A 22,771-nucleotide genomic window follows, 5' to 3' on the forward strand; every position below is an offset into this window, starting at 1 on the left:
CAGGTTTATCCTTACCTTTTTTTCCTGTCCATGCTGATGGTATTAGCAGATGACTCTGATAAAAGCAATACAAGGTTAACTGGCATAGTAGTACATAAAAATTTTGTATTGATTTGTAGCCCCGCAAAAATGCCAAAGAAATGGAGCCAAAACAATAATGACCATGATAAATTTAATGAGCCTTTCATACCAGGCCCATAATTAGCAATGGTCAGTAGGTGGAAGATCTGTATGTGTACTACAGAGGGAGAGAAATGATGCCACCTTTTAGTTACAGGATGGATAATCAGTTCCAAACTATCCCAGGAAGCAATCATATCACTGACATAGAAGATTTATGAAAAATTTATTTGCCAGGGGAAAAAAGAACAGGCAGTCATCAAGGATGTCAACATTGTGTATTTGCCAGATTCAGGAGTGAAGCACAAGCCAGGAATTCTTAAGGGGACATGTAAGACACACACCTGTTTGCGGCTGCCACAGGTGTTCTGCTGAAAATTATGGATAGTACAGATGATAATAATAAAAAAATTAATTTCAGTAGTCAGTAACAATTTCTGTTACTGCTGAGAAAATACAGTGCTGCAGAGAAATTTTTCTTCCATCTGTGTCACAGGTACAAAAGCCCAAATGAGGCAAATCTGAGTGAAACACACATTAATGGGGAAACACCCCACTGCTGGGAGGAGAAGTAAACATCATTTTCCAAACCCATTTGTGGAACATAAAGAAACAAAAGCCTACAGATCCTTTCTGGCGTTGAGGTAAAAGTCTTTGACCCTTGCTTTCATCAAATCATCCTGCACATTGAACTTTGCTTTGATGGCTCTTGTATTCTCCTAGAGGAAAAGATCACAGCTGGACACAATATAGAGTACTAAAGACAATTTTGGAATAAGAAAATTGGAGATATTGACAAACTTGGGAAAAAACCCAGCAGAACAGTGGACAACATGTGCTTACTGACTATGCTAGTTCTGGCCACTAGTGGTTTAAACACAGAGGCTTTTGTGTATATTTGATATTATCCTTCAGCAAAGGGTGTCCAACTGGAAAGGGCTTTTTGCACCACTTAGGGCCCCTCTTCCAAATGGGCTTTGCAGATCTGATGGGCCAGCGGGTCAGGTACCTGTCAAAACAACACAAACACATTTCAGTTTGAGACTGATCACTGAGAAAATGTTCCAGCTGAAGCAGAAGCAGAGCACTATAGCCTTTGCCTCCCTAACATGCCTCTTTATAAAAGGAATAACCATGAGCAGAGCTCCCTCAATTCAGAAGGGACCACTGGAAAGAAATTTTTGTTTGTTTTGGAATTTCTAACTCATCTCTCTACTGAACCAACTGGCACCTGCTTGACTTCCAGTTTCACAAAACAAATCAGGTGTAATCTCCAGGCTGCTGGCAAGTTGTCCACCTGCAGCTAAACTGGAGTGTCAAATCCCTTCATTGCAACTAAGTCCAAGACTGAATGCATCCAGCCTCTAGGGGAAGTGTTATTTCAACAGCTGGTCTCAATAAGGTAAACTAATTACAAAGACAAAATTCTGTGAGAAAGCTTCTAAATACGAATAAATTTACTTTGGGAGGATAATTAGTTATTACTTCTGCATGCAATGGGTTTTTGGCCTAGTCTTGTATTTTTATACGTCCATATTTGCTCTAATGTTCTCTGTACAATACTATTAGAGCTTCCTTGTGCAGGAAGTCAGCACCTACAGTGTAAGAGGTATTAAAATGGAATTATCATTACAACTACAAATCTCTGTGAAGAGCAGAGTCTGGCAAATATCCTCTGCTTTTTACCATTTGAAGTTTTAGACTTGGCTTTGCAAACACGCAGGGGATTTCAGATCCAGAATCAGTTACTGGAAATCTTACCCTGTGGCTGGGTGGCCTGGAGTTTTGTTAGGCTTTAAATCTTTTGCTACCAGTAGAGAGGGGAATAGAGGTCCTTAGAGAAAGAGGAGTCTTTTCAGACAATAAAGATCCAAAGTAAAACCTTAGCATAATCTGCACAAACAATGCTCCAACAAATTAGAATTTGGAACAGACTGATAAACTTTGTCCAGCGATGTTTGCACGCCTCTGTTGAGTAATCCCATGGTCTTAATGTAACCTCAATCACTCATCCTCCCCACAAAAAGCTTTGTTACCTTTTATTTACATCGTGCAAATTTGAGATATTAAGAACTTTGGACAGAGACATTTGTTTGAAGGCATTTGGCACATTCCTGAGAACTACAAAGAAAGCCTGCTATACCAGGCAGCTACAGACTGCAGAACAGCAGCCCATTAAGCACTTTTCTTCCTCAGTACTCCCTAACAGCACAAACTGAAAAATGAATCACATGTGGAGCTTTCTGCCTCTGAAATCAAGCCACTTTCAAAATACTTTGCTTTGAGGAGTTTATGACAGTTAAAACACCTAGAAGCACCAGCAGGAGGGGTCTGGATGATGACACATAGCAAGATTCAGCCACTTGTTTTCCTTTATGTGCATTAAACTCATCCCTTCTGACCAGTAATGCTATGCTAGTGCATTAGTGGAATCCCTTACATAACAGCCTCGGGACAGGAAGTAGGAGAGACTTTCCTGTCTCTAATTTCACATGCAAGGGGAGTTCAGAGAGACCAAATGCAGGTCCTCAGTGTGGAATCTGGCAAAGGACCATGGCAAGGCAGCTCCTCTGGGAGAAGATGTAGAGGAATTAGATGAGCACATGACCTAGGTCCTCCTTTTCATATTCCCCTTGCTGCAAGGGGGGTGCTGTAGCACAAATTTTGGTATTGCAAGACTACACTTACAGAAAAGGAGGGAAAAAATCCCAAATTGTTTTAATGCATCAATGTGCCAAGTGCAATTCTGGTCACGTGTCCACATGATTACGGGAAAGTGCTCCTGTGATAATAAATGATCTCACTGGGAGAGTAGCGAATGTGTGAATGTGAGATACACATCAATGCTGTATGCAGGTTTAGACAGACAGTGGCTTTTTAAGAAATCCCTCTGTTTCTGTGTGGGGGCTGGAAGTGCACACCCCAATTCTGCATAGGAAGGAGGATTTAGTAATGGCCTGATTTTAAAGCTTTTGTTATTTCTCTTTTGAGCAGGTCTAATCCAGCCCTCTGGTCCAGGCTTTTGGCTTCCTTTGGGGACTGCAGGCTGGGGCTTTTCATTGTTAGCTGAAACAGACATTTGGACGCTTTCCCTTCCTGGAGCACATTTGCGTTTAGGGCTTTTAATACTTGCTTTGTCCCAAACTCAAACTTGTCCTATTTTGTTTGCTGCTTTTTTTTTTTTTTTTTTTTTTTACCTTGATTCAGCAGTGCAAAAGCCTGATGCCTGAGAGCAGTCAATCTACAAAGTTCCTTCTCCTCTTTGACTAACTCCATTTCCTACTGATTTCACAGATTTGGTTTTTTTTTTTTTTTTTTCCTGTGAGTAAAAACAATCCACAAAACTCACAGAGGAGAGCTTCAAAGCTCAGCACACAGGACTTTCTTGCAAACTCTGCCATCCATGTAAGGTAGGATACACTCTTTTCTTGCCAAGTGCCCCTACTTTTCATTGTATCAAATAAAGTTTGTCTTGGGGAGTTTTTATCACCTACAAACACACACTGGCAGAGTGTTTGAATTTTCTCAAGTAGCTGAAGGTTGTCAAGACAGACTCTTCAGGTGGATGCCAAATATGGCTGATCCACGGTGTCCTAACGTGTCACTTCAGTGTGCAGAGCACCCACTCTAGGCAAAGGGGGACATAACTGCCAGTCTTGGGAATTGTGACTCACCTCAGGGCTCTGCTTGCCCCCTTGACTATGGTAGGGTCCTGAGCAAGAGCAAGAATTCCTAGACTTCAAGTCCACAAATGAGTAATTTATGAAAAAAAAAAAAAAAAAAAAAAGTGATAGGAACCCTGGTGGGATTTCCCTGATGGGAAATGGCAAGATACAATCAGGATGGAAACAACGGTGGTTAATTGACCCGCAGTCATTTTAATAGCCTAAAATCTCTGTAGCATGTGGAAGTCTGTTTTCATGGACTCTATTCAGTGGGCAGGCCTTCCCACTTGGAGGCTGCCACTTTAGACCTAGGAGCAGGCACAAGGCTTTCATGTGCAGGATAAGGGAAATGGGAAAACCACACATACAGCTCAAGCAAAGGCCATGTTGGTACAGTTCAAGTCTGAACTTCTGAACCCTCACTGAATTTTTTCAATATGGCTTTTGTTTGGATTAAGAGCAGAAGGCAGAGGGCTACAGACTGCAGGAAGCACTCGATCAAAGTGCTGGCAAGACTGCCTCCTCCCTGCCACATCCCTTCCCATGACACCTCTTGGCTTTGCTCACCTGCAGCCCCTCTGGCTCTTCGCTTTTGAATACACATGCTATGCACAACACAGTTCCCATGCAGATGAGAGGAACCACATGCTGCTGGAGCGAAATGCTGACAGTAGGGAAACCAGATTCTGCTCCCAGGGACTAGAGGTGTCCACAGAGCCTGAGAACTTTGTAATTCTTGAGGAATTTGTAGGGAGTCTCCCTCTTGCTTAACAGAACAACTCCTCCAGTTCAGGTGATGGAGGTGGGATTGACTTGGTTACTATCTGTGCCAAGTTATGCTCTTCCAGTAGGAAGCTGGAAATAGAGTGGCAGCTGAGAACTCAAAATCAAGTACTCCATATCTTACAGCACCTCTTGCTGACAGACCCCAGTCAGAGAACCTGTGATATCCCCTAATCGTTTTGGATAGGGAACAACTTCACAGTGTTGTGTTTTAACCAATACTTTGGACCTGCCAGAAGAACATGAGTGCTATATTCATATTAAAAGAGCATCTAGATGCTGGCTTGAATTCAGGGACTGTTCTGGATAGACTATTAGTCCACATTTTCCATGCAAAAACTTCCATGCTGAAAAGAAAACTGCTGAGCTATTCAGGTTTCCATTACTGAAAGGAAGACATTTGACCTACAGCTGAGCTTGACTGTTTCCCAAATGGTTCTGGTGTGTGGTGGCCTGCACACACATGACTCTGGAGTATGGGAACAGTCTGTCAGCCTACACAAGGCTGGTGAAATCCCTTAGAACTTCCTCAGCCTCGCATGCTAGTGAAAATATTTTGTTGCTGCAGCACTTAAGTGGAACATGCCAGGCTGGAGCATGAACAAATGCAGAAATAACAGCAGGAAATTTTGAAAGGGAGAATACAGGCTGAGGATGAGGGAACAATCCTTGGCTGCGTGACAAATCTGCTTGTGGAATGATCCCCTGGAAAGAGTGAAAGCCCCAGACTGGGCCAAACATGAGGAAAATTAACTGTAGAGAGTAATTCTGCATTGACAGGGTAATCTTCATTTGTTTTCAATGTCCAACTTCTGCAGACAAATGATACGTAAGAGGACACGAGACTCAAGAGTTCATGGATGATGTGGGTTACTCCCATGGCCATTTCTTCCAAAGAACCATAGCTAGTAAAGCAGTTAAGTGGTAACATTCATGAGCTATCACTGTCAAAAACAAATCAGGCAGAAAGCAAAAAGGCAAAGAACTGAATTCCAAGAAATGAGAAATATCATGGCAAGTCTCACCTGGACAGTGTCCCAACTGCAGGGGATAGAAGAGGGAGATTTGGAATGCTCCCTAGTTGAATTCTGACCACAAGGTGTTCTTATATATCTCCTACCACCCTCAGCTTAGCTGACCACAAAGCTTAGCATTTCACTTTCATCTTATGCCTTCTTCTGCAGTTCCCAATCTCCTCCTCTGTGTTACATTACATCATGGATGAATGTTCCATACTATGCTAGACAGCTGTATAACCAAGTACAAGACAGGATTTGCCTGTCAGATATTCTCAAAGCATTCTGCTCTTCTTGAATTCCAGTAGTGGAAACAGGATAAGGAGATGGAGTGGGTAGAGGAAGGCCAGCTGCCAAATGACCCAGTGCAAAGCAGGGAAATCCTTATCTCTTCGCAGAGAAATCTGGGGCATGTAGAAGGGAATGTCCAAAGTTTGTACAATTGAGATAGTACAACCAGTTCAGAAAACAGAACAGGAATTCTGCTTTTTGGAAAACATCACTGAATAAGCAACAGAAGAGCACCTTCTTGAGAGGCAGAGGGATTTTGCATGATAAATCCACACTTCACAACACTAAATCAATGGCATGTCAGCACCCCTGACCCTTGTTAAAACAAGGCAGTTTGCTGATAGTTCCATATGGTGGCATGATACCTTTTAATCCCAGCTAGGTGCTAGCCAGTGCATGCCAGACTCTTTGGATTTGAAGCAGGCTCACTTTAATCAGGGTGACAGTGACATGGGCCAAACATTCTGGCCAAGACAACCACAACCACAGTAAAAATATAGCTGAGGAACAGCTTTTTTTCAGTGCTTTTGGCAGTATACATTAATGCAGCTCCTCAGCTCTGTATATACTTCCTTAGTACATTTGCCCAGGAGCTGTAGAGTTCCTCCTGTGTAGCTGGCCTGTACACTGTCTAAGGGACACATCAGTTTTTCATCAGGCTCATTCATCCCTCTTTCAGCAACAAATGAAGCTGCTCTCAAAAATACTGACACAGCCTTGGAAGAAGCCTGGTCACAGGGAGCACTGATCAGAACTTTGCAAGACAGGAAAAAATGAAAGGGATTGCTCATCCAAATGAAGTAATCTGCCTTCAGCCTTCAGCCAGACCAGAGTTGCTGCTCCGAGTCTACAATGCTCAGGTCTGTATTGTGGCAGAGGCACTGGGCTCTGAGTCCCAATTGACACTGAAGTGATGAATCTCCTTCAGTCTCAGGTGGTGTGAATGGAATCAGTCCCTAAGGCTATCTTAGGCTTTAGTCCTGTCATTCTAGCAGCTGATGGTGTAGTATGTCAAGAGCTCTACCATGAGCAAAACATTCTTCACCTCAGTGTAAGATGGCAGGCAGTTCCCAGACACTACAAATTCCCACAGAAGTGTGTGAGGTAACATCTAGAGTAAACAGTGACTTCTCAGAAGCCCCTCCTTTACAAAAGTGAAAACTTTCTCCATTCAGAGTAAAGAGATAGACAACAGATTACTTACATTACCTGTGTTTCTGTCTTAGAAAAGCTTTAACAAGGGACCCAAACGTATTACGAGGCGTCTCAGTTTCTCCCTGTTGACATTCCCAGGGCCATAGCCGCAATGCAGAAAGGCACTGCTACCTCTCACCTAAGCAGAGTGGTAAAGGTGGCCAGAACAGACAATACAGTGATCTCAAAAAGAGATGAAGCTTGAAGATTTGGAAAATACATCACTTAACTGTGTAATGCACTGCCTGCTATAATAGGCTCTCTCTAGATCCTGTTGATCTCTTCTTGAACTGGCACTTAACAATCCAGTAGACATAAACACAATGAAGGAACAAGCTAAGTCAGGTGAATAGCCCTGATATCACATGTTTAAAGGATGATGCAGACATGTTCTGATGGCATTGAACAAGGCAGCTTGTTTGACTCCAAAGTTCAAGCCCCTTTCCTCCCCTGTCAGTTCACTTGCATTTGGCATCACCACAGATTGAGTGCTTTCCAAGTTACTGCAGACTTACAGGAAGTTTTGGAAACAAGTACAGAGGCAAAGACAAGGTAAGCTTGGACAAGTCATTTATGTGGGAAACTTCTGATAAGAGCTCTGGCTTCATTCCGAAAATAAGTACCAGCTAAATGACTTCAGTCATTCAGCATGTGGGTGCACTTCAGGCTAAAGGAAGGAAGCAATTTGTAACTCCTGCCTTATGCCATGCCAGCTACTGCTCCAGAGAGCAACGAGGGAAGTACAGGCGGGGGTTCACATGGTCAAAATTCTTACAGAATGGCCAAGACTTTGCAAGGCTCCAACACACAGAGTTCTCCCCTTCCAACAGGCTGATGAGACAGTATCATGAGGGACTTCAGGAGAACACTCCTGAAGTACTCTTGCACTTTATCCTAGCTCTTGGGATAGTGTCAGCCCCACCACCAAAACTTTCAATCCCATTTCTTGATCTTATTCTCTTGTCTCCACTCAGACCCCAAAGTCTGCCTACTTCAATGCTACTCCATATCATCAGCAAGCAGCTCTGCTCTCTTTTTCTAGACTCTTTCCACTGGGTCTGCTACATTCCCTCTCTGGGAAGAGAAAAACAATGGCAGTGTAGGGAGGGGCTAGCGATGCAGTAATCTCCAATTTAATTAATTTAGAGATGTAGCACACCTACTTGCATGCAGAATGTATCCGGAGGTATTCATTCCTTGTTCTTACTAAAGGTGTACAGAACAATTTGTAGGAGTCAGGGCATTAGATCTGGAGTCCTGGTGTGATTCCAGCAAGATACTGCATATACCATTTCCAGTCTCAACCTGCTACTCAGGGTTGCAATGTGAACGCTAACAAGATAATATGCTCCACCCTACAGCTGCCAGGTAAGACACAGGTACTAAAGAATCCTCAAGACTTGTAAGACACAAGGAAAAAGGTATTACAGTTGAAGTATCTGATGGCTACAGGGCTACATCAAACGTAGAGTCCTCTAATCTGACCCTCACTGATATCCATTATGCAGCCTGCCAGCATTTCCAGGAGCCTCTCACAAACCTCTACTGTAGAGCCAGACCTGAAATGCAGGAGTCTCCAGCTATCCTCAGCCTTGCAGTCTAAGCTCTCCCAGCGACAGCCCCATGGCCTCTGGTAACCCCACGGTTTGCTAATGCGAGGTTCGTACACTGCTCTGACATCCCCATGGAAACAAAGTGTGAGGTTATAAACAGGGGATTAGCACCTCCAAGCACCCAGCACAGAGCAGGAGGCGGCTGCAGGCTTTCCCTTTGCCCACCAAAGGCCAGGGGCCATTCTGGCTGGGGAGGGGGAAGAGCAGGCAGAGGGCAAATTGCTGACTGGAGGAAACTGGGATGGGGTGGAAGGTAACGGGCCTGTGATGGGCCCCTGCTGGCTGCTCAGCCCACCCTCCTCACTGCTGGTATCACTGCCTGGGCACCCTCCTGCTCTTGGGAGCTAAATTGGCTAAGAGAGAAGGGACTGCTCAGCCTGGAGAAAAGAAGGTTCAGTGAGGTCTTACCAATGTTCCTAAATACCTGAAGGGAGGGTGTAAAGAAGAGAGGGGCGGGCTCTCCCCAGTCACTGGTGCTCAGTGACAGGACAAGAGGCAATGGGCACAAATTAAAAAAGAAATTCTGTCTGAATGTAAGAAACACTGTCTTGGATGAGGCTGGTTCTCTAGAACAAGCTGCCCTCAGAAGAATCTGGGGAAGGTCTATCCTAGGATATACTCAAAACCTGGCTGGACAGAGTTCTGAGTAAGCTGCTCTAGGTGACTTGGCTTAAGCAGGGAGCTTGGACTAGACAATCTTCAGAGGCTTCTTCCAACCTCAGCTACTCTGTGGTGTTGTGACGCCATCTGTGGCATCCTCCTGTGACTGCCTTACTGATTGTTAGTGATGAGGAGGTGAGCACAGCTGAGGAAGGGCCAGCAGACTCCAACATGTGTGGCAGTTTTAATCTTGTGTGAATAAATGGTTTATATGAGATACAACTTGTCCTTAAAAGACTGCCAAGAGAATATCATGACAGATCTTCTCCAAAATGCTGAGTACTCTTTATGAACCCTGCTGCCTGAGGCATTTCTCACCCAGTTGTAAGGAACTGCTTTTCTCTTTCTAATTTATTCCTGAATAAGAGAAATGTGGAAAGACAAGACTATTCACCTGTTCAGCTTGGGTTTCTTGGGAACATGCCCTTCAGGAAGTGGAGGCCTGTGGTTTGGCAACAAACCTGAAACAGAAAAAGATGTGAGAATATTTTGCGGTGTCTCTTTGCTTCTATTGCATTCAGAAGTCACCTCATAAGCCAGGCAACAGCACAACAAAAGCTCAAGTACATTAGAAAGGGTATTTTATCTTCAGTCACTGCTGAACCTACACCCTAGCCAGAGAAGCTGGTAAGTTGGGTATATGAAGGAAATGTACACCAACAACACTGTCACTTGGGCTCATCACTGAGGCTTTTACAGAGGACACAGGGCACTGGTGTCCAATCAGATTCCATCTCCAGGATGGAAAATCTGAGTATTAAAATTCTCAGTCCATTTAACTTGGATACAACTCAGGTATCAGGCATAAATATCAGCACAATACTCTTGACTGTGTCAACCTGGGTCCCACTCCCAGGGAAAAGTAAAAAAGTCATCACATGGCAGATGGCAGAGTTGTATGTTACTGATGGGGTAGGTCAAGCTTAGGTAAATCAAGTTATTTCAGAAGCAGGTGTTTAATCATTAGTTACTGGAGACTGAGCCACTTCCTAGATCTTTCTGCAACACTTGTCTCATCTACAGCAATAAATGTCTGCTGTCAAGACAGGAGTCAGGACAGAGAAAGCAGAACAAGTAGTCTCTGTTCCATCACCTCCCAGCACTTGGACCATAACGAGTTTGCTGGGTGACTGGACAATGACATCTCACTGATCTATACCAACTGGGCAGGAGACCCCTCTCAAGGGGTTCAGTAGGTACCCTACAGTCAGGGGTTATCTCTGGCAGAGTTACGTACCTGCACGGTGAGCCATCTGCACACAGACAGCAACCTTCTTGTGCTCCTCCAAGCAGAGGCCTGTGACCCTTCGTGGCAGCATCCCTCCATCTGAACGGATAAACTGACTCAGCAGCAAGACATCCTGAGGGAGAGAGAAGGGCAAAACCATCAGTGCCCGAGCTACCTCCACTGCTGTGACTGCAGGTGTTGTGCTGAGCCTTGCGTTGTGTACAGAACCCAAAACAATATAAAACAAACAATGATTCCTCCCTACGCATTTTGTCTGCAGCTTGGCAACAAGTGGCTTTTGCTTGCTGTCACTGCCTGCCAGTTTAGCTTAGTAAGGTCACTCAGATGGTTTGAGTCTTTCCCTGACTTCACTAGTGTAAACACATGATGTCAGCTGCAATCCCTGCTCCTTCACTGTTTCACTACTTGCTCCAAGACTCTTGCTAAGATAATGTGTCCTAGGTACTCAGAGTTACACAAGACCTACAGATGGATATTGTTTACACAACTTGAAATGCCATCACAGCTGCTGTCCTAAAGTTCACAGATATGTTAGATCACCTCTGACTCCCTCCTTGCTCCCTCAGAGCAGGACTGTTTTCTGCTATCTACTCCTCAAACTTTTTATCTAGTTTCCCATGGTGGAGCTTCCCTCAGGTCTCTCTGGAGGGGTGGAGAGCAGGGAAATGGTCCAAGCTGTTGCATGAGGAAGCTTTATGTGCTGATGAATAAGGACTAATAGGATAAATTGCTGCACTCAGTCCTTCAACTGTGTGTGCATTAGGTGGGGCTGTGACAGTCATGGTGGATGAAAGGAGCACTTCAAACATGCTGAGGGTTTGTCTGTGATTCAAGAACCATTTAGACTACACTGCTGTTGACCTTTACAATTAAAAACCCTAGAAATGTAAAGCAGCCTTTTTAATAAAAATAAAATTAAAGGGATCTCTAGGATCAGATAGTATCACAGGGCTGGAATGACAAATTTTTAAACACAGCAGCAACAGCTGTTGCACAAGTGTCCCATTAACTATACACAGTACAACAGCCCAGGATTCAGATCCATGCTCTCCATTTCCACACACGACACCAGTGCAAAGATACCCCTCAGACCAATATAAGCAGGCGTTCTTGACATCCTGACATCAGCATAAGTTGGCCCAAATGGCCTCCAGAGACTTCCCACTTTTTTTTTCCCCTTCAACAGACTTGTTGCTGGTTGAGAGTTTACTTGTCCATGGCTGTTCTAAGTATGTTCCTAGCTGAGGCAGCAGGACCATGCAGGCAGAGGGGACCAGCCAGCGAGCGTCCGGACAGAGCGAGTTTAAATGAGGCATGGCAGAACTTTGCACCCCTCAGCCAGGACACCTGGCAAGAACAAAGAGTACTTGTTGCTTTTCATGTTGGGTGATCCTGACTGCCAGTTCACAGATTTACACACCTGCTCCTACCCCCCACCCTTGCTGCTCTACAAAGAGCTCCCTGGAGCATTCTTACCTTCATTTACTGGCCTTGCAAAAGCAAATGATCCCGAGTAATATAAAGTGAGTATTCAGAAATCTAGCTAACTAGAAATTATTCACCTACCCCCACTGCGCAAGACCAGCTCAGCTGTCAAGGAAGCTGCTGGAATTTAGGATGCCTTTCTGGTAATCATGGATTCTGACAGATGCTGTCATAGAATCATAGAATAGTTTGGGTTGGAAGAGACCTTAAAGATCATTGAGTTCATCCCCTCCTTTGCCCTGCTGGGCACTCTTTCTTTGAGGCAGCTCAGGATAGAACTGGGTTTCTAGCCTGTGCGTGTACATTGCTGGGTCAGGTCCAGCCTCTCATCCACCAGCACCCTCAAGTCCTTCCCAGGGCTGCTCTCCATCTGTTCATTCCCAGCCTGTCTTGATACCAGGGGCTGCACTGACCCAGGTGCAGCACTTTGCACATGTTCTTGTTAAACTGCATGAATTCCCACAGGCCTACTTCTTGAATTTGTCCAGGTTCCTCTGGATTGCATCCCACCTCTCAGTTGTGACATCTGCAAACCTGACAAAGGTGCACTGAATCCCTTTGCATATGTCATTAATGAAAGTACTAAATAGAACTGGTCCCAGTAAGGACCCCTGAGGTACACCACTTGTCACTGATTTCTATCAGACTCTGAGCAGTTGACCACTACTCTTTGGATGTGAATATCCAACCAACTCCTTATGCATCTAACAGTCCAGCCATTGAGTCTATCTCCTCCCAATTTAGAAAGAAAGATACTGTGAAGCCCATGTCAAAGGCTTTAGAGAAGTCCAGATAAATGACATCTGAAGCCCTTCCCTTGTTCACTGATGGGAGTCACTCCATCACTGAAGGTCACTGGGTTCGTCAGGCAGGACTTGCCCTTGGGGAAGCCTTGTTGGCTGTATGAAATCTTCTTCCTGTCGTCCATGTGTCTTAGCACAGCTTCTAGGAGGATGTTCTGTGATCTTCCTAGGCACAGAGGTGAGGCTGTTAAGTCAGTAGTTCTCAAGTTCCTCCTTTCTACCCTTTTTAAAAATGGATTCCAGTCACCTGGGACAAAATGCTGGTTACAAGTATTATAGACAAAATGTTGAGGGTTTTTATTTGTTTGGGGATTTTGTGGTTTGTTTTTGTCCTTCCCACCCCCAATCAATACCATCCTCACTAATATCATCATGACACACAGTTTCCCTCTTCCCAGAACTGGCTTTCTTTCTGCATCCACTTGTCTACAGTGAACACGTTCAGACTGATTTTCAGATCCAGCTCCTTTGAAAACATGGCATGTCATGTAGGCCCACTGACATTTAGACACTGACTATAGTATCTAACTGATACAAAATTATTTATCAGGCACCCTACAGAACGATGCTGTATCCAAAGAACAAGAAAAGCCTAGCTGAGCAACTAGCAGCAGGCCCCTGGGAGGCCATCCATGGTTAAAGGGAAGCAGGGTATCCCTCAGCCCAGCTAAAACATGGCCCTGCCAAGGAGAACAGTAACCAGGGCACCAGATGGTGCCAGCTGCACTAGTAGAAACTGGATGGAGGCCAACCAAAATGTCCAAAGGCATTGACTTTTGACTGCTCCTGAAATACACTAGATTGGATTCAGGAAAACAGAGCAGGACTCCATCCTCCTTTTCCCTCTTCTTTAGCTGTCTGCATCTTCAAATCACCAACAGCTCAATCTGCCTGCCATTTAGCACATAACACTAACACTTCCCAAGTGAAAAAGGACTGTTCAGCTTCAAGTGCCTAGAAAGATAAAAACTTGCAAGACTTTGCTACCAGCCTGCTGCATTACTCTGTGGAGAAGAGGAAGAAGAGAGCTGATGGCAAATTGGAGGCAGTTTCAGTCTTTGCAGCCATGAAAGCGTAAGTAGGCCACACACTCTTGTGAAGGGTGTGTGTGTGGTCCAAATGATGTCTCATATTACCACACCTCATGGAGTCACAGGCCTGTTATCAAGTGTTTCCATGCAAAGGGGGGTGGTGGGAAGCAAATGGTGATAATATTTTTTTTTCTCCCTGTGGGGAAAAAGAAATCAAGAGAATCTGTTCTCTATTATCATCTCTGACCACCAGTGTCACCAACTGACCAACACCCTGGTATGGCAGTCATTTCTTGACTGAAATCATCAGTCATGTCCCAGCTGCTAGAGCTCCAAATCACAGTCACGCTGCTTGGCTTAAAATGCTGCACACTTGACCAAAAGCTTGTCCATTTCTGAAGATTCCCCACAGTTAACAGGCCAGGTGCCTCTCCCAGAGTATTCACACAGATGTATCTCACCACTGGGACAAGGCAGACAGGTACAGCCAACTTCATGGGGCAGCTGTGGAGGGAAGTGAACAAGTACATGGAGCAGTCAAATTAAAAAATATGTCTGGCAAGTTCTCATGGTGCCGTCATGTTCCATGAAATTCACATTTTGTGCTAGTGGATAGCCAAGCCTGTAACCACTGATTTGCTTTAATCACTGGACAGCTCCCATGAGGCTGGACCCAGATTCCCACCCCTGTAATCTGCAGCATTTGATGAAAACAACTTGGACTGAATTAATCTAGGGCTAATAGGCAAAGCTTGCAGTTTGGTTTCCCCTAACTATTGCCAAAGCAAGATGACATATTTACTGCCTTCTCAAACTAATGATGTTTGAAGTGGATAAGGGGAAGAAACGAAAAACAAGCTTAGCCTCCACTTCTAAAAGGGCTGGACAAACTTGCTAGATGGAGCACTATATACTGCATATTCTTGTGAATAGATGGTAACCAAAATGCAGAGGCACCTGCATTTTAATGTCTGCAGACACTTTGAAAAGTAGGATTCTTGACTGACACGTGATTCATTAAAACTTTTATTTTACCACAAGAACAGTTCTATCTGTGCAGCCAAATTACTACTGGGCTGTATCAGACAAGTCTGCCAGTCATTATTTCCAGTTATACAGGAGTCTAGTTTTTCCTTTCTCCCTTACTCCTGGGAGCTGTACACCACTCTCCATGCATTTGGTAAAAGAATTGCAGGTTTCAATCCAGTTGCATCCATACGATGACCAAAATAATTTTTTTATCTCCGATGGATAGGAAAAAAAATCAACTGAGATCTCAGTTTCACTGGACAGACAGACACATGCAGACCACAAACTGTGGGAATTTATATATTAAGCTCTGTTATCCTGAGCCACAGCAGAGGATCAGGATTGAACTGGGAAAGACAACTGCAGCCCTCTACACCACAGCTGAGGAAGGTTGGAATCATGACCTGCTAGTGCTCACAATGCCTGTTCAATTGATTAATGACTTTGGAGACACTGGTCCCCCAGTTCTCAGACAGCCAGAGTAACTCATTATGCCACTACTTTAGACTGTGCTAGTTGCACATGACAAAAGGAAAGTCCTGTGAGGTCATATTACTCAACTCCCTCAGGGGCTAATTCAACACTTCCCTTTTCATAGTGCCTCATTCAGTCCAATTACAAGCGTCCCAAGCAAAAAAGCTCACACTTTCCTTTCTGTGCAACCAACTGATCTCAGCTTATCAATCTCAAAGGAACCACCATCCAATCTCTCACCAAGCTCATCTTTTCGGTTATGCTGTATGAACTAGGATACATCTTTAACAAAAATAGCTGCTCTCAATTTACAGACAATTGGGACAATTAACTGTCATTGAGAAAAATGTCCCATTGTTTAATTGCTCACAGAGTTAAATGCCTGCACTTCACTACTTCAGCATCTCAAGATTCTCCTGCTCACGACAGCTGCAGCAGAGAATAAAATAGCAGAAAGTACTTTAGTGCAGAAAAGGGAGATTTTAGTTCACCTTTTTATTCACTTTAGTACAGAAAAGGGAGATTTTAACATTTGAAAATCCTGAAAATATGTGACTAGTACAAGGCATTCAAAACATAAGGGACAAGTAGAGAAATGGTCTACTCCGGAACTCAGATTTCTCCTAGTTCTAATCAGCCCCACAGAGGGATGCTTCTAAATATGAGGTAGGAAACGTCCACGATTTCAAAATACCAGTTCACAGTGCTCTCTTTAGCTCTTTGTCCAGAAGGAGCACTGGATCCAGTATATACTGGATATATACTGGATATACACACTAGATGCACATGCATTCAAAATCTATGTGACAGCTGAGATGGACACATTCGTAGACTGTCTCTCAGCATCACAATTTCTTAGCAATCATCTTAGCAATGATTAGTTACAGAATCTTAGCTACAGAATCTCTCTTCACATTTAGTTTTCTCTTGTCTCCTTAATGCACAGTAGAAATCAGGATCTAAGAATCAAAGTGAAGTGTGGAAGAAAACTCGTAACTTAGCTCACCCTACAAACACGTGTAAAAATCTGTGTTTCACACTGTCTGTTGTGATCAATTTCTAATCCTGGAACTCAGACTCTACAGAATCATATTGTCTGAAACTTCTTTAGTTCTTCATGGCATTATCTCTCCAGATACTCAGTGGAGTCTTCTACCACACATGGCAGCAGGAACTGAATCTATGTAAGTCTAAATATAAATTTCCAAGATGTAATCCACTGCTATAACTTATTTCATCCCTGAACATCAGTTTATAGTTTCTCAAGGGCTGTTAATGTGTGACTCATGGAATGCTTTCTGTAAATCTCTAGAATCACTGAGTTTAATGATGCTGTTTACTTCTTGCATTTAAAAGTCACATAAAATGATACGAACCTTAAAGTATTTTCCAGAGTAAGTAACAAGTTGTTTTTGATCATTACACAATTCAGCAACCATGAAAAAGAATTGCAAGGAATCTCTGCATTCGAACATGGGCAACATAAAACAGACATGATCCAGTTTTGTAGTACTTTACAAAGCTTAATGGTATTTGTCATTTAACCTAATTTATTATGATCTGCAAACTCATTGCATATCCAAGTTTCTCATGTTACTGAGAAATCAAGCCAGGAAACATGAAATATTCCCTTTCCCCCAACTTATTTCACTGTTTAATATTGCACCCAGCATGAGTAAGAATCACTGACAACATTAGATTCTAAATGCCTCCATTTCTGCAACACAGGCTTTGAAAGACACTAAATGTATTTCATTTACACCTCACATCTGTTGTTTCACCTGTTTGGAATAATTACAAGTATTTTGTCTGGTACTGTTGCCATATTCATATTATCCATAATTCATGAGTCTTAATTAGTCCTATCCAACAGGTTATTTGCTTTTAGTCCTAACTGACACCTTTTATTTGGAATTTGCAACATTTTATTTACCAATCAGTAATCATCAGCATCATTCTCCTTCCTCTCTTATCTGCTTAGTATGTCACTTGCAGTTTTCAAACCATTTGGTGATTCGCTAGGATAATTTTTTATGCTTTAAAAAAATCCTGTGAGTGAAGTAATGTATTTGTTAGCTAATTCCTTCAAGACCTCGAGGCAACATGCAATACAGGCCTGCTGGTCTGTACCTAATTCAATGCTTAAGTTATTTGTGTATTTGTTTTTTCCTGTTGTTTTACATTTGTAGATTGCCATCAATATACAGATACAAAAACATGTGTGCACTAGGACTACACACAAACAGCACAGTCATTTTGCAACCAAAGTGGCATCCAGTCCCCTTCTCCTCTCAATAATGAACTTTCTCACAAACATTTCTTTTTCTCCAATGTATTTGTATCCCCCTCTCTAATCCTATTGACATTAGCTTATTCTGAGTTTTCTGTTGCCTTATCTTAGTAACAGCATGTTCCTGTCTATTTTTCTTCTTTTCTAATTCCAGTGCTGGGTTTTAAGTATGCAAGGGGGTAATTTAGTCCTTTTGTAAACTCTGTGTCTGAGTGACCTCTTGTAAAGTTACATTCTGCATTTGCTATATCATGCTTCTTATTCTGAAGTGTCCGTGACTATTTTACTTTTGTTTTAAAGCACTACAGGATTTCCTTCCCATAGTCTATGTTTAGTGTTAGTTATCCCCTCATTAGTTAATAAACTTCTCATTAGCATTTCCTACAAAATGCTTGAATAAAACCTGTTTTTTCTTTTGCAAGGTAAGTAAAAATGTATGCTCCTTTATACTCAGCAAGAGTTTTAAAAGCTGTATGAAACAGTTACTAACTTAGTGAATAATGACAAATGAGAAATCATAGTGCTTGATGTCATGTAATTGACCTAATCAAGACTTCTGGCCTCTCTGGAGCTAGGCCTGTATCCACTGACTAAATGCTATAATCCAGTTTGATTCTCTGCAAAGCGCAATGGTGAAACGCAGCTGGGCACAGAAGAGCTGTATGGCCTTTTTTAGATCAGATGGCCATGTGAGTAATTCCAAATCTCCTACTTGATACAAGCTCATCCTTTTTCCCAGGAACACCATCAGCTAAGGCAGACAATTACTGTGTAGGAGGCTCTTGCTGCACACAAGAGAAGCAGAGCTGGAGTTAAGCATCTTTACTACACCCAGGAAAACACAAGAGGGGCAGTTTGTGGGGTATGTAGATCTGAGAGCAATACTTGTCTAGGGATGAGGGTTGGGGGAACTCCCTCATTAAACTTACCACATAATCGTACTTATGCTTCAGGTTCCAGCGGCAGATGGGACACTGGCCAGAGGGGTTTGGAGGAGGTGGTGCTTCAGCATCCTCTATAATTCTCCCTTCAATCTAGGAAACAATTCAGAGCATGTAATGATCAGGCACAGCTTACAGCTCTACCTGTGACTCAAGGAATGCTTTTCATCAAGTCCACAGTACATTGACCAGTTCTGTGAGGACGTAAAGGGGGGACAGTATTTGCATCATTCAACTCACTTTTATAGAAATATAACAAGCTCTTTGGTATGCTTATGCCACAGACTATAGGGAGAAGAAAAAATTCAAAGGGCACAGAAAACCCTTTGGCAAATTCTTGTGTATGTTTTTCTAAATGTAAACTAGTTGACAGTCAGTGTGCAGTTCTCATAATCACCTGAATTCCACTTATTGCAGTACTCTTTTAAACCACCATGCCTTGAAAGTGGAGAGGCCCTTTAGCCAAAAGCTTTAAAATAACTTTTTTTCTGGGTATATGAGAATGTCACAGAATGGTAGATGCATGTTATAGCTGCAAACATGTAGGGGCTTGCTAGATTATAAATCACCAGCACGGGAAACTCTGAGCAAAATTTAAATTTAAGAAAGGATAATTAGGAAATGTCTGTGGGGCTTGAAATTTATTTTATAATACTGAAATTTCATCCAGTTTAATTCTCTGAACAATTTTTTTCACAGGATTATAAAATTATCTTTTCTACATCACTATAAACTGGTGACATTTAATACTCAAATTTTCTCACAAGTAACATACAGAGAGATATACGAGGTGTGTAAAGGAAGAACTTGACAAATTTGTTTCCTAATCGTAGATGTGTTAGAAATACAAAGTCTATCTACATGTGCACTTGTCTTCTTTTTCTTTTTTGAGGAATTACTAATGGAAACAAGAGCTATCTCAAGTTGCACCCAAATGAACAGAAGACACAATAAAACTAAGCTATTTTTTTCTCCAGGATATTTTGGAGTTTCCTCTGGTCAAATTAAGATTAAAAGCAGATTCTGAACACCAACTGTCCGCCTCAAAGTATGCAAACACTAGAGTTTGAAAAGAAAACCTGGGTGGGATGCAAGATTACTTTTAAGAAAACATCAGGTTCTGTGCCTAAAAACCTGGGAAGAGAAAAGCATGACCTTTCCTGTAAGTGTGCACTGGAAACTGGCATCCAGCTGAACTCACAGAACTATTTCATATGCCAGATTTCTGCCTTTCTGATGATAAAATAGAAACAGGTAAGTTACTTGTAGTTTAAGCATCTCAGCACCTCAGACAGAATAGTCAATTTTTAAGTAAGATTCCTTCCCCCACAAGTACAACAGCCAGTTTTACAAAAACAAATACTTAACTATGAACATAAGATGTAGGTCAGTACCTAATTTTCTATTAATCAGTAAAGTTATTTTCAGGGAAGCGGGTGTATCTAGTCTTGATTCTTGCCAGTCTGGCTTCAGACTGTATTATGGCTGTAATTCCATCTTGGAAATAAAGATTCAGAATGCTATGTCAACATCAATTTTTCTTGAGATAAATTTCAGTGTACAAGTTTTGGCAATGATTTTCCAACTGCTGAGGACTTCTATACCGTTAATCCACTCAGTTGCTATTTTTCTGTTAAACATCTAAGAGGGAGTGTAGGGGCTTTACATTCTCAGTATGCTGATGAAATCTGTATTTCTCTGGGATTTATTAACTGGTTCACATCAAATACTTCCGTCAATACTGATTGAAAACAAGGACACAGAAAGATGAACAGGGAAATATGGATTCAAGGAAGACTGATGTAGAATTGGCAGGATAAATGGAGTGACCAATGGATACATTGAGAAACATATCAGCACTTTAGTTTGTCAATTTACACCATTTTTTTGACATTTTTCTCATCTAGGGGCACTGATGGATTCCAGGCTGATGCTAGGATATTATACAGCAAATATATCCAGACCTTCAGGAAGATTTCTTTTCATAAAGGGCTCTGCTAATGTAATGCTTACTTTTTCTACTTCAAGCCTGAGTTAATGTTTTGGACTTTTGAGAATATAATTTACATCCCCTTTGAAATTGAATGAGTGCAAACTACAGCAATCCACCGAGTGTGTTTTGTTGCTGTGCATACCCCCCTCTTGTTTTAGTTAAAACAACCTCAGGTCACACTTGCAAGCTCTTCTCTTCTGGGCAAAGATTAGTAATTTGGCACTTGAAGGCAAGAAATAGATACTTTCCAGCATACCTACTGTCACACCTTAAACTTGTTTTTTGTTGACAGTCTTATGACATTTTGCTAACTGCCATATATTTTAGATATGTAATATCAAATAAACTAAGTTATCTCCTCCATACAGGTTTCAGACACGACAATGTCTGCTAACACAAATACAACAAAACTTTCAACAAAATATATTTCTGACAAAAATACTTAAGAGTTTCAGAGGCATGAACAAGCAAGTTTTTTCTGTTTCATTAGCAAGCAAAATAGCCCATCCCCTTTTTATTATTTATGTATCTATAGATTGACACTTAAGTGCACTCTCTTCTAGCTATTCCCAAATTCCTCCTTAACTCTCATCTTATATATATATATATATATATATATATATATATATATATATATATATATATATATCTCACCGTGTTGTCTCTCTCCAGACGAGGCATATAGTGATGCATATAGTGCTACTGCCATATGCAACGTGAGCAGAATAATGCAATCTCCTTTCCCCTTCAGTAATTTCAGTGCTTCTAGAAAATGACAATTCTCTTGATAAAAGTATAACAGATTAGATGGTGCTAACTACACAATGTTCTAATTCTACAGCTTTAATCTTTTCCTTCCTGCCTTAAACTGTAGCTAAGAAGATGCTCTTCTTTATCAGTTACTTCAGAACTTCTGTTTCATTTTCAGGAGCAGTTTACCTTCAGTATTTAAGGTCTTCCTTTGAAAACAACCCTTTCACTTTATTTTTTTTTTTACTGCATTTGTTCTAAGATGGAAGCCTTGTATCGCCTGAAGTCAGAATGGCACACGCTGCAGTTAACAAACCCAGCACAGATCAAAGGTATGAGATGTGTGTGGCATGTAAGCGGTACAGACACGTCCTGCAATGCCACATCACACTGCCAGCTCAGGATGAAGTGACAAAGCCACTGGCAATCCTCCCCAGTGCCTGTCCACACTCAAGACAATGCCAAATGGCACCAGCTTAGGAAATGAACTGAAAAATGGCCTCTAGTGTTTTAGATCCTGAATGCCTCTGGTCAGGGATTCCAACTTTAGCCAGGCTGCAGCGAGGGGTTTGTTATGAGTGTTTCTGACTGGAGGTACCTGTCACCAGCAACAGGGTGATGAGCCTGTCTCCTTCAGCAGCCAAACCCTCCACTGCTTACCTGCACTCGCAGCAAATCCCCACCTTGGCTCTGCCTTCACACCCTGAGAGGTCTTTCAAGCAGAAAACCGTTCCCTTTTTTCCTTTACTTGTGGTGGGGTAGGGCACGGGCACACACACGGCTGAAAGAGGGAGAAGCCACGGCAGAGGTAGCTACCAAGGAAAAGAGGTGCAGGGACTTACTATGGTCGTGTTGCCTTCAGTCACCTCCACGACTGCAAAAGAAAAAAGAGACGGGAAGCCACAATGAGAGCCATGCAGCCTGAAAGAAGTAGCATTTGAGAGGGGGCGGGAAAAGAGGGCAAATTACAGTGACCGCAACCATCTCTCAAGGACAGCGGCGAGGCAACGGGGCCAGGGCCGTGCAGAGCTCCCTGAGGACTTACCCTGGCGGAGGGCTCGGGCCGGCGGCGCGGCCCAGCCGCTCCCCAGGAGCCCGGAGAAGATCCGCCGCAGCCCCCCGCGGAACAGACTGGGCGCCGCCATCTTGCCGGGGCCGGCGCTGCCGTCACGCCGCTTCCGGCGGCGGGAGGGGGGGGGCGGCGCTGCCGCCGCCATTTCGGGGCACGTCCCGCCCGCCCCGGCGGCCGAGGGGCAGAGCTGGGGGGAGAGGAGGCGTCTGTTGCTCTGCTCAGGGTCTTCTCCGCGGGGTGGTCCTTCTCATTGTTTTCGTTTGTTTCTTTTAAGTTTGTTGTGGTTGGTACTGGGCTTGAGTTTTCCTGGTT

General features: G+C 42.9%; 1 protein-coding gene across 1 annotated transcript; it reads right to left on the reverse strand.

Moving 5' to 3' along the window:
• Positions 1-329: 329 nt before the first annotated feature.
• On the reverse strand, positions 330-22,563 carry MRPS18A (mitochondrial ribosomal protein S18A). The gene is made up of 6 exons (XM_053938732.1): positions 22,433-22,563; positions 22,230-22,261; positions 18,633-18,737; positions 10,580-10,703; positions 9,737-9,803; positions 330-1,129 (listed from the first exon to the last, which is right to left on the reverse strand). The coding sequence occupies exons 1-6, from the start codon at positions 22,530-22,532 to the stop codon at positions 985-987; spliced, it is 573 nt and encodes a 190-aa protein (XP_053794707.1). The 5' UTR covers positions 22,533-22,563; the 3' UTR covers positions 330-984.
• Between the last annotated feature and the right edge of the window lie 208 nt (positions 22,564-22,771).

The sequence above is a fragment of the Vidua chalybeata genome, chromosome 3 (genome assembly GCF_026979565.1).
Source record: "Vidua chalybeata isolate OUT-0048 chromosome 3, bVidCha1 merged haplotype, whole genome shotgun sequence".
NCBI classification, from domain to species: domain Eukaryota; kingdom Metazoa; phylum Chordata; class Aves; order Passeriformes; family Viduidae; genus Vidua; species Vidua chalybeata.